Consider the following 12,628-nt stretch of genomic DNA (forward strand, 5'->3'; position numbering starts at 1 on the left):
TTTTTTATTCGTTAACTAGCAGGATTTTTTTAACCTCCTGCTAGGAAAATTGAAAATTCTCAAAAATTCGGGAAGTTATTGGTTTTGGTCCGATTTTCGAAAATCGAATTTCTATTAATTTTTGATGTTTTGAGGTTCTAAGAAGCTATTTTGACTGATTTCAAGATGATGTTCGAGCGTATGTATGTGTGTATGTACATACGTACGTATTTAAATATCTGTAACTGTTGAACAGATGAACCGATTTTAATCGTCATGGTGGCATTCGACGCGGCTTGATAATTTCTACAAACTGTTAAAATGTAAGCTTGATCGGTAGCATGCGTTGGGAGATATTCCAACGATAAAATTTTATCAAAAATGTTTTTTTCAGATAACTTTTAATGTGCTCGATGGATTGATTCCAAAATCTAATCAGCTCTAAAACATTATAAACCGCGTCGAATGCTACCGCAAGCAGTAAAATCGATTCATTCGTTCAAGAGAAACCGTTAACGACAGAATTAAAAAAAAAATTTTAGTTTTGTTTAAATTTCTCAAAAATGACTAGATAAATCAATTTCAAAATCTGATTAGCTTTGGAACTTAATAAATCGCGTCGATTGCCACCTCAACCGTCTCAATCGGTTAATTCGTTCGAGAGGTATCGTTCGAGAAAAAATGTTAAAAAACGTTTCTTTTCCGAAATAAAGACATACAAAAGTATTTTCGAGCTTGAAGAGCTCGAAAATATATTTACAACAATGTTTTCGAGCTCAACAAGTTCGAAAACAGTGGGAAATTTTGGGACTGGCCCGCAGGGTCAACTGATAGACTAATTTTTTTTTTTTTTATATTGCAATTAAAGTTCTCATAAAGAATTGAATTATCTATGAAAATGGTCCTTAGAGTCGTTTTAATAGAGCTCATAGAAAGTTACAGAGCTGAGCTCTAAAGTTGAGAAAAATTTAATTATTTAGAAAAAATTGGGTAGTCTAACATTATTTTGAAGAGTTGTAAACCTAAAAAACATAAATACAAGAAACCTTAATTATCAATTTTAATTACAATAGAACTTTGCAGAATTAAAGAAAAAATAAAAAAAAAAAAATTCCTTTTTTCCATTCTACAAATTCGACTTTTACCTCCTAAGTTTGAACACCAATAACTTTTTTTCTATCAACTTTAAGCGCATATGACAAAAGAGACCTTTTTTTGTAGGAAACTCAATTTCATACAAGATCTATAAATTCAAAAATTGGAAAAAAATTTTTTTGACATTATTTACAAATTAGAAAAAACAAATTTTTTTAAATGTATTTTAAATGGGAAAGGGGGCCCCCTTGTGCGCCAGCTCAATTTCTGAGATATAGGAGCTGAAATTTTGGAAGAATTTTTTTTTTTTATTAAAGTAACTTCTGAGATGTATTCAATTAAAATAAAAAATAAATTTTCTTTTCTACCACAGTCTAATCTATATCTACATAATGATAGGTTTTTTTGAACGTGCATCACGCAAAAACCACTGGATATTTCGATATGAATTTTTTTTTTCTTTTTTTTTTTTTTTCCAAATAAAACAATTCGATCGTAAAGCACTCTCTAATGCTTCGCATTATGAGTCGTGCAAGATAACATTATATACAGGATGTTCCACGCCAAATCGAGCAGTGTGGAAACCGACCCTCTACGATTGGGCTGGAAATATTTTCTCTTATTTAACTAGATCAAAAACGTTTTTCAGAATTAGGTCAAATTTTTTTACCCAACAAAAAAAAAAAAAAAAAAAAAAAAAAATGAATTTAAAAAAAAAAGGCTTTCTTTACAATAAGCTATAGCTTTTTCCAAAATTGATTTATCAGGACGTTTCTGTTTTTAAAATTACCGTTTTTAAATGAAATTTTTAAAGAAAATTGGGAAAAAATCATTCAATTATTTTTAAAAAATTTCCCATTAATATAAATTATATATTTTATAATACTAATACTTCTTTATTACCTCGCAAAGCGGATGGGATCTGCTAGTATATATATATATATTAGACTGGGGCAAAAAAATCGACTATTTTTTTTTTCTTTCGATACTGTGAAAATATTATTCCTGATGACCAAAAAAAATTATTGTGCAAGTTTGAGCTCTTAATATTGATATTGAGAAGTGTATCGTTACGACTATTCGTTTTTTGGAAGAAATTTCATTTGTTACCCAAAACTCGTAAATCATCTATCTGAAAAATTTGAGTAATTTATATTCTTAAAGGAAATTGAATTCCCTACAAAAAATCTCTCTTAGTAAATTGACGTAAAACAAGCCGTTTTCTTGTAACTGTGCCGTAAATATTGATTTGTTTTTTAAATTCGTTGTTTCTATTTTAAAATTTCGTAACTACTAAAAATATTAACATTTTTTTCTAGTCAAGAAACATATCTTTGGAGGAAATTTAATACTCTACAAAAAAGGTCTCTTAACATTTATCGCTAAATTCGTTCCTTCAAAAGTTACTCCGGTTATTTAAGTCGTTTTTACTCAACTTCAACCTTAAATAACTTTTGAAGGAACGAAACTTTTAAAATAGAAACAACGAATTTAAAAAACAAATCAATATTTACGGCACGGTTACAAGAAAACGGCTCGTTTTACGTCAATTTACTAAGAGAGATTTTTTGTAGGGAATTCAATTTCCTTTAAGAATATACATTGCTCAAATTTTTCAGATAGATGATTTACGAGTTTTGGGTAACAAATGAAATTTCTTTCAAAAAACGAATAGTCGTAACGATACACTTCTCAATATCAATATTAAGGGCTCAAACTTGCACAATAAATTTTTTTGGGCATCAGGAATAATATTTTCACAGTATCGAAAGAAAAAAAAATAGTCGATTTTTTTGCCCCAGTCTAATATATATATATATATATATATATATATATATATATATATATATATATATATATATATATATATATATTTTTGTTTTTTTGTTTTTTGAATTAACAGTTGAATCGCAGTGACAGTGACAGTAGTATGCCACTTTACCGCCGAGGTGGTCCATTCCAACGTAATTCTGTGGAGAGGCGATCACTTCGGTGGCGACGTCCATCTTCTGCTTTAAGTTGTAAAACAGCTACGAAGAAATCAACGCATTTTCCCACCGCTAGAACATCTCTTGATCTTGAACTTGATCTTCAAGCTCAACACGCTAAGCTCAATAATCTTCATGATGAATTAAGTAGGTTACGTGAATTAAAGCAAAGACTGGAACAGGCACGTGAAAAAGGTGACGCTGATCTTGCTTCATGGGTACTTGAAGATCATAAATTCCAAGCACTTATAGCACAAGCTGAAAGTAATAAAAATGGCAAAACCGTTGAAGATAAAAAAGTTGAAAAAATGTTAAGGAAAACTTCTAAAGAAATATATAAACTCAGAAAAACCAAAGTAGGAAAAGGCAAGCCAGATATTATCTCTTTTAAGTGAGTATTTTTTTATAATTTATTTATTTAATTTTTTTATATACGATTGACTACCCGTTATAAACCAATTTTATTTTATATGATTTTAAACGTTATAGAAATTTATATTTTGTTACATACGCCATTATCCCGATTTTTCTAGTGCTTACAGTACTAAAATAAATACTCATATTTTTACACTAATACACTGTAAAAAAATCGGGAGTGAATCCGAATTTACTCCGTCACTCGGAATTCTAAGGTTTAAAAAAAAAATATCACTCGGCATGTAGAGTGAATAGGGATTTATTTTTGACCGGAGTGATTTCGAAGTGAAGCGGATTTTATTTCATTCCGTATTCACTTCAGAACGGAGTTTTAACACTTAGATAAATTTATATTTATTAGAAATAACATTTTTATGAGAAATATGATTATTTTAATAAATAATTTATTCAGGTATTAAGAATTAAACATTAGAAGAATTAGAATTGAATTGAATTTAACCGGGCACTCAGCTTGTGTTAGCCATTGTACCCGGGCCCATTGAGGACAATTTTTATAGTTGTCGGAGAGGATTGCGGTCCTGGTGATCATTGTTATTAGGCCTTACATTTTTTGCCAGTCCACCTAACAATGAACTTAGCAAGCCCACTGTCCTTCCGACAACTATATATAATTTAACTATTGTAGATACTATTGTTTTTGAGTTGATAGGTGGAGGAGACATAGTTTTTATTTCGGTGATTCCCCGCCTCGAGTCTAAGGAAACACGTCGTGGGACACAGCCGCTGTCAGTAGTCCCCACTAGTTCAGGAAGAACCGGGACCTAGCGTTAGCTAAGCCCACCGTCGTACTCCCGTCGCTATGAGTCCTAGCTTCCAGCTGCCGTGGCCATCTTACGTCGTGTCCTTGTGATTGGGGGGAGTCTTGTCATCCGAAATTATGTCTCCTAGGAAGTTAATGCGGGTGTTTTATGGTCCATCCTACAGAGCCCATTGTGTAAGATAAGGCACTTATACAATGGAGGATGCCTGTTATCCAAGGGCAACGTTGCTGGTGGAGGACTCCCTCTATTATTGCTTTGACACGTTGGCTTACACCAAAGCTAGAGGTTCTGCGAATATTTATGGGCCTCCGCCGCCATCAATGCTCGGCCGATACAGGTGTTCTTCTTTGATAAGAAGTCCCACCCGCTAGCCTCCCAGATAACCAGAGTTTCAGCGCAATTTTTGAGCTGCAACTTTTGCCATCTCAGTGACGTACGGTACACATAAAAAATTTCAATGTCGACTTTTGAGCTCTCTTTGACGTTAAATTTCACATAAATTTGACGAAAGTTTAAAACTGCTATTTGACGTCTGTAAGACATCAAAATTTGAGACGCAAAAAACGACGTCAACAAATCATTTGGTACAATGTAAAATGTTATTTCGTGGTATGATTGATAAAAGCCATATGACAGTTTATGACTCAGTGACATTATATTAATTACGGAAAATGAAAAGTCTATTTCTTTAACGTCATAAGCGTGAAAGCTCATTATCAGCTACTTATGGTTTTTAAAAATTATTTCCCGTGAATATATGTAAAGGGAGCTTGTAATTATTTATGTACTCAACATAAATGTCTAAATATAAAAAGCCAAGCCTTGTTATGTATAAGTAATTTACTTCGCGACTTTTTACTACGATTTCATTCTTCAGAGTTTTTTTATAATTAATATTTTCCATAACTCCCCTTCGGGATAAAATTTACTCTGAGGAGATTAAATAAATAAAAAATCATCCACTGCGAAAACTCTTCCTCAGAGTAAATTCCACTCGCAAATTTTTTACAGTGTAATTATAATAATAATGATAACGTTATCAATTACAATAACAATAATAATAATGTTATAAATGAACCTAATGCTCATTCGAATTTTTCAATTGTTACAGACGCTTTGAATATAATTCATGATTACAATTATGAATAATAAATTATATTTTACTTAACATTGATTCAATTATTGTTTGCGGAACATAGTAAATTTTCATCATTAATATTTTTATGTTTTCCCATTGTTAGTTTTATAATTCAGATAATTTTTACGGAAGCTTATAACGGACTGCCTACTACGAAACTTGAAAAAATGGTAAAATGGGGTAATCTGTTTAGACTCAGTAGCTGCCGATTAAGGGGGAGAAACTTATTACAGACAGGGTTATGATGGGTAGTCGACTATAGAGAGTTATGTTAATAAAATTAATACGATTTTATTTTCAGAGAAAAGATGGCTTTCTTCACTCGCGTTAACTTAAGCGTTCCAGTATTACCACCTGATGATACAAACTCGGAATTATCAACCATACAATACAGAAGACATATTTCAGATTTAGCAAATAGTGGAGATTTTTCAGTACAATCTCAAATTGGAGCTAGTAAAATTTTGAAAGAAAATGCTGCAATCAATACAGCATTGATAAATGCACGAACAAATAGTAGCATGATTAAATCAAACAATGCCAGAACTTTAGTGTCTGCATCAAATGGATTGCATGAAGAAAAAAATGCTGTTACGAATCTTGCTAGCGGTTCATCGAAAGTGGTTGATAAATCTAATAAACTGTTAGAAGAAACCGAAAATGATAAGAGTTCAGAAGACACAGACAGTAACTCGAAGAGATACGAGTATGTTGTTGATAGAGTACTAGGTGTTGAAGTTTGATTTTTAAAAAAATTAAACAAAAAGCAATCTTTTTAAAATTGTTATGATATTTAAAATATAGTAGTAGTTAATATTATTTTTAAAATTGTAAATTTTAAAAAAGTATTTCTTAGATACAATTTTATATAATTGTACGTAGAGCCTATAATAATTATTTATTTTAAATTTTCATTTGTACAATTTTTAAAATTATCAATAGCATCATGATTGCAATGATCTTCAAATTTTATGTACTAAGTATAAAAAAATGTAAATATCAGTATATAAATTATTTAATTTTCACCGGTAACGTCAGTTTAAACTATTTAATGATTCGATTGGTTTTAAAATAACCTTATCGCTCTCGTTTTTTTAATTTAATTTTTTTCTTTTTTTCTTTCATTTTATCGTAACTATCAAGGTGCCTTTTAATGTTTCTTTGAAGATTTCGAACCGTTAAGTAAATTTTTGTAATATTATAAAGCTGTAAAATGAAGCGGTTAAATTATCATCTGGCATTAGTAGTGATGTTAGACAGCGAAATTGTCAGCCAATTGACATAAATTGTGACTAACGGTCATTTTTTGGATTTAATGTCGGTTTTCGCACCAGTCTCATTTTGCCTAGACAATTATTTTAAAAAAAATTGACCAAAATTTTTTTTTCCGTCATTTCGCATCTAAGTAGAAGCAGAGATAAATTTTTGTAAATAAACGAATCGATCGTTATGTTGAGTGATATACTTGCAGTTTACTTACAATTGCAAGTGCTCGTACATTTAATATTGTCCAGGAAATTATTTTATAAAAAAATGACTGGAAAGTTAACCAAATCATTTTTGACGTCGATTGACGAGCAATTGTCAATAAATTTCTCGTGATCTGACTGAACACAAAAATAACAGTCATTTCGCAACATTAGGCATTACAGTATAATGATAAATTTAACAATTCTAATCTCATTATAAAATGAAATGTTTTTTACATAAGTCATAAAATTGTGATTAATAAAATGTTTGTTTGATAATAATAGAAAAAAAGAAAAACAGTAATTGCATTATGTATGTCACTCTAATCTGTTAATTTAAAGGTCGGCAGTACTAACCGAATTTCCTGAGTTTAGATTTCTAATTACGTTTTAAATATTTATAGGACTATAAAGATGAACATCTTCCCAGGAAGTTCGTTTTCTGCACTTTTTTGGAAGTTGAAAAAATCGCTGTAATGATAATCAATTAATACGTTAATAGAAATCTAAAATTTGAGAATCTGTTGAGGTGAAACAGTATCCGACTTCTTTCTTAGACTCAGAGAAATGAATAGGATTATCTTAATTATACTCGTAGGGTAAATGATAATTTAAAAACAATTTTTCTCGGAAACGAGGTTCCAAAAAACGTAAAAAGACTCTCCATTTTAGGTTTTCGAAGATCATCAGTAAATTAAATTGAATTTCTAATTTTTTGCTGGTACTCGTTGAAAAAAAATTATAAAGATCTCGTTCGCGGATCGGAATTTTCAGCGTTAAGCGACACATAAAAAGGTACTTTGAGGGCGCGCGACCCACCGAGCAGCTGGCCTGCAATTCAACTAAAATTTAATAAACCCTGTACCCTGGTTTGCTCTTGACCACGTATTGTTCGTAGTTTTTAAAACTTAAATTTTATTTTTATAAAGTTTGAATCAAAATTTATTTTATGAAATTGGAGAGAAAACAGTCACATTTAAAAGTAAATACTAAGATGAAACTGTTAAGTTTTTAATATAATCGATTCTAAAATAATGATATATTTAATCATGGGTTTATTTTTGAAATTGCTTCAATATATATTTCAAGTATTTATATTCATTAAACAAAGAAACAAAATTTTTTAATCAAGATAAAAATATTATAACACAATTGTACATTTTTGTTCATTAAATCTACACAGAAAAAACAGTTAACTTGGTTCGAGAAAAATATTGTCTTCCGAATTTTCTTTCTTGATTCAATAAAAATGAGACACTTGATTCAAAAACGTTTTCTTGGTTCAAGACAGTAAATTCTTTTGCTCCAAAAAAATTTGTTTTGAAGTGAAATTGAAAATTTTTTGGTTTAAAGAAAAAAATTCTTGGCTAAAGAAAATAAGTCATCTCACTCCAAAAAATCAACGTTTGGAACGAAGAAAAGTTTACTTGAACCAAGAAACTTTTTTTTGCCACATGAAAAAAATGTCTTGCTATAAAAAATAAACGTCTTGAATGAAAAAAAAAGCCCCTTGGCCCAAGCAAAAATTCTCTTGCTCCGTACAATAAACTGCTTAAGTGAAAATAAAAGTTGCTTAGGCCATAAACTAAAATTTCTTGCTCCCTAAGTTCGCTTCTTTTATAAAAACTAAAAATTTTCTCGGTCAGAAATGTATTCTCTCTCCGAAAGATTGACGTGTTTATTCTTTTCTTTTTTTTTTCTTTATCTGAAACGTATTTTTTTGTTTTTTTATTTTTATTTCGTGGAAAATTACTCAAGTAACCATTAATATTAAATATTAATGTCATGATGTATTATAGAATATACTATAGTACAATCCAAAAAAGTACTTGTCACTCTGTCAAATGACAGAGGAGTACTTGAAAAAATCGTGTTCAAATTTTGAATATAACAATTCTAGAATATCTTTCTTATCAGGGACACTGCAAGTGGCTGGGCGCGATCTCATAGCGAGCACCGAATTACTCCCGCTGCTGCTGCCTAGCACCAGTGACTTTCCCCCTCTCCATATCTATCTTTTTTCCCAAGAAATTTTTTCTCTTGGCTTAAGCAACTTTTGTTTTTTTGGTCGGAGAATACAAAAATACTTGCGTGAAAAAAATAGTACTTGTTCTAAGAAATTTTATTTTCTTTAAACAAAAAATGCAATATTGCTACAAAAAAATAATGCATCTTGTTTCAAAACAAATATCCCTTACTTTAAGAAATATAAACTCTTGAAACAAGTGATAATTTTTCGATTTAAGCGTAAAAATATGTCGACGTGAGAGAAAAAATTTTGATTCAAGATAGAAATTTCAAGATAATTGTTTACTTGGTGCAAGTAAATTTTGATTTTCCGAATCGATCAAATAAGTTTCTTGAATCAAGAATATTTTTTTTTGATTCACGTTAACTGTTTTTTCTGTGTATATCATTTTGAAATCAATATCATCATTATTTAGTGGCATGTTATAGATAAAATATTCTATCAAAGTCATGATTCAGATTATTTTCTGCTGTATTAATGCTATTAAAGAATTTTTTTAATTTTCTCAAATTGTTTATATTTAAATCAGCAGATACAATAATTCAATTTTTTTTCGTATTTAAACTACCCACTATAAGAATAAAAAAAAAAGTCTTGTTAATTTTTAGAATTAATTGTTTAAGCAATGCCTGAATGATTTAGAAATTACAATTCAAAAGAAATTTTTTTGTCAATAAATAGCAAAAAAAAAATACCTTACCGGTTAATCTAATTAGATCGAGCTTTGATAATTATTTCGTTTGCCACAAAAACTTGCGGTGCTCTGAATAGTTTATCAAGATTTACTTATTATTAATTTTTTTCTGGCAAATTTAAACATATGATTCATTGATAAAAATTAATAAAATAAATTCATTAAAATTTTATAAAATCTTATATCCGATTACCATGATTTCGATAAGAACAATTAAAATCGTAAATGAGTTATGAAACATTGTTGTTTTGACGTAATTTTCATTTAAGATCCTGAAATGTTCGATAGAAAAATTTGTTTTTTGTTAAACGCGATGAGCTTGTAAATACAGGGAAAAGTTTTAAAACTGATCTATAATGTCAGTCAGTTGTCGTATTTTTATTATTCTAACGTCCTAATTTCTTTAAAAGATGTATAGATATTATTTTTGTATTATTGTCAAAGAAACAAAAAATAAAAAAAAACCAGTGATTTAAGCTTTGAATTGAGTGATATGAGCGATATAATTTATGCCTCAATATATATTAATGCCTTAAAATACATTCTGATGGAATTGTGATTAATTACTTCGATAAAAAAAATTTTAAATTTAATTTTTAGGAAATTTACAGCACTAGTTATGTTTGTGAAAAGTTCAATGCAACTGATATATATAAATATACTGGCTATATCGAATATAAAATACTCAATGTCAATCTAAAATTTAAATTATAAAATATACAAAATCGGTAAAGTTTACTGATTAATTAATAAAATTTACTATTATTACACTGAAAAAAAGGATTTCTTAGCGCCAGAAAATTTTCTCTCGATCCAAGAAAACTTTTACTTGCCTCAAGAATTTTTTTATATTATGAATTGAAAAATAAAATTTTTTGGGGCACGAAACAGTTTCTTACGGCAAGAAATTTTTTCTCTTCTAAGTAAATTTTTGTTTCCAATTCATAATGCAAAATATTTCTTGCGCTAAGGAAACCTTTTTTTCTGTGTAGACTTTTGATACTATACAGTCACTAAGATTGGCATAGTAGATTTAAATAACATACAAATGATGAGATAGGAAAATTAATTATATTGAAAAATGTATGAATATGTTAATATCTTAAATTACAATAAGCTAATTTTATTGAATAAGAACAATAGAATCGTAATCGCAAATCATATGTAAGAAAGAAAATAATAATTATTGAGTGCCTTTTAAAATTTTTGAAATTGGATTTAAATAGAAACTAATTTGTATATATGATTGTAAATACGATCATTATAAGTAAAAATAAACTATACATATATATGTTTGAAATTAAATATTTTTATGAAATCGATCGATTGTTAAATAATTAATAGCATTATAAAAATAAATGTATTAATAGTTAATGGTAGAGCAATCACGACAGATGAATAATTAAATCTCAATTATTAGATGATGTAGAATGTAAATAAAAAAAAATGCTTCTATTGAAAAAGTGTCACAATTTAAATGTGCCTACGTTTTGTTAATACAGTTTTGTTAGTATCAACTATTTTCATTTCCAATTACCGAACGACACGAATTGTATTATTAATGTTACAATATAGTTTAAAACAGTCACAGTTAATTTACTTAACTTATATTATATAGAAGCATAAAAAATTATAAACCTCCCTTCTATACTCTTTACTAGTTGCTTTGTAAGTATTTCAATATTAAACAATAATACAAAAACTTGTTTTTATTTTTTACATTAATCGTACTATTCACAATTATTATATCATTAATTCCCCGCCCCACCCTCCTTCATCATCATCAATGATACACCTTAGTAGCATTCTTAAGGAAGTCTTACGTAAATCTATTATACAGTCGAGTCTCGTTATGAACCCGCATAAAGGGGTGTAGGGGAATATAATTCTAAGAATTTGTGTACCCCCACTCTGTCAGCGCAGGCGACAGTCGTGAGTTGAACTTCCCCTACTTTTTAAGCGTGTGAGTGTGTACGTGATTGTTTCCAGTATCTCGTTATGAGTCCGTTTGACTTGAGTGTTATGTTTCTTATAGTAATACAGCTATACAGTGTCTTGCTTATAAACAAATAATAGGACTAATATGATAAATAAACTCTTAATTTCTTTTCATGAATATACGGTCTCATATCGAGACTCTGAAATTAATTTTTTTTTCACGTTGTGGAGGGGGAAGGTCTTCCGTGGAAATCCTGGTTCACGGACTCATAACGAGCGGACTCATAACGAGACTCGACTGTACCTTAAATCTTCAGCAAGACTGCGTTATCAGTCTTGGACACGGCTGAGGCAAAATACTCCCGTAAGATACCTTAAGTAAATTTACAGTAATATTTGTTTAAGACAAGATACTTGCTTAAGATGCGCTAGCTCAGACTTGCTACAGAATTGCTGTGAAGATACCTGGACATGGTTATCCTCTTTGTCATATCGCGAGCCGTCTATCCAGCATTAATATAGTAAATTTAGTACACAGAGAGAAAAATGCATAGTAGCCTGAACTATGACATCCCACATATTAAATATTAGTTCTGTGAACTAGTTTTCGTAGTCACTAGTACTACACGGTAGTCCACAAAACTAATGCAAAATAGTAACACCGACTATTCTTTATAAACAATTTTACCTGGTTATAACGATTATGAAAAAATAGTCTTCGAAACTTAAGATTAATAGCAATAATAACTACGTTTTATAATTTGCGTCAACCAATTAAAATAGTATTAGTAACTACGTCGGCTTAGTTTATCTTAAGTAGTTGCTATAACTTGGAAAAAAAAGTTATTGCAACTGAAGCTTGAGCAGTACTAACAATAATAATTTTATAGTTAGCTTCAATAAATTAAAGTAGTGTTAGTAACTATTTCAGTTTAGCGGAAATGAATTAGTAGAAACAAATATAGTAATAAAGTTATCAAAACTTAAATTTTAGCAGTAGAGAAAAATAGTGTTTGAGTAGTTTGCTGTAATAAGTTAGAATAGTGGTAGTATCGTCTTTTTGTCGACTTTTCTCATCGGTACAAAATCCATTTGTTTA

The 12,628-nt window shown here is 29.5% G+C and overlaps 1 protein-coding gene across 5 annotated transcripts in view; it reads left to right on the forward strand.

Annotated features, from left to right (window-relative positions):
* Positions 1–11,250, forward strand: part of LOC103577992 (protein kibra) — a 79,406-nt gene extending 68,156 nt beyond the window's left edge. For all 5 annotated transcript variants that reach the window (XM_053739608.1, XM_014443010.2, XM_014443012.2 and 2 more), the window contains 2 exons: positions 2,978–3,453; positions 5,701–11,250. In XM_053739608.1, the coding sequence (XP_053595583.1) occupies positions 2,978–3,453; positions 5,701–6,142 (918 nt within the window). In that variant the 3' untranslated portion in view covers positions 6,143–11,250. The remainder of the gene's footprint in view (positions 1–2,977; positions 3,454–5,700) is intronic.
* Positions 11,251–12,628: the final 1,378 nt, after the last annotated feature.

This window comes from Microplitis demolitor, chromosome 5 (genome assembly GCF_026212275.2).
Source record: "Microplitis demolitor isolate Queensland-Clemson2020A chromosome 5, iyMicDemo2.1a, whole genome shotgun sequence".
Classification (NCBI taxonomy): Eukaryota; Metazoa; Arthropoda; class Insecta; order Hymenoptera; family Braconidae; genus Microplitis; species Microplitis demolitor.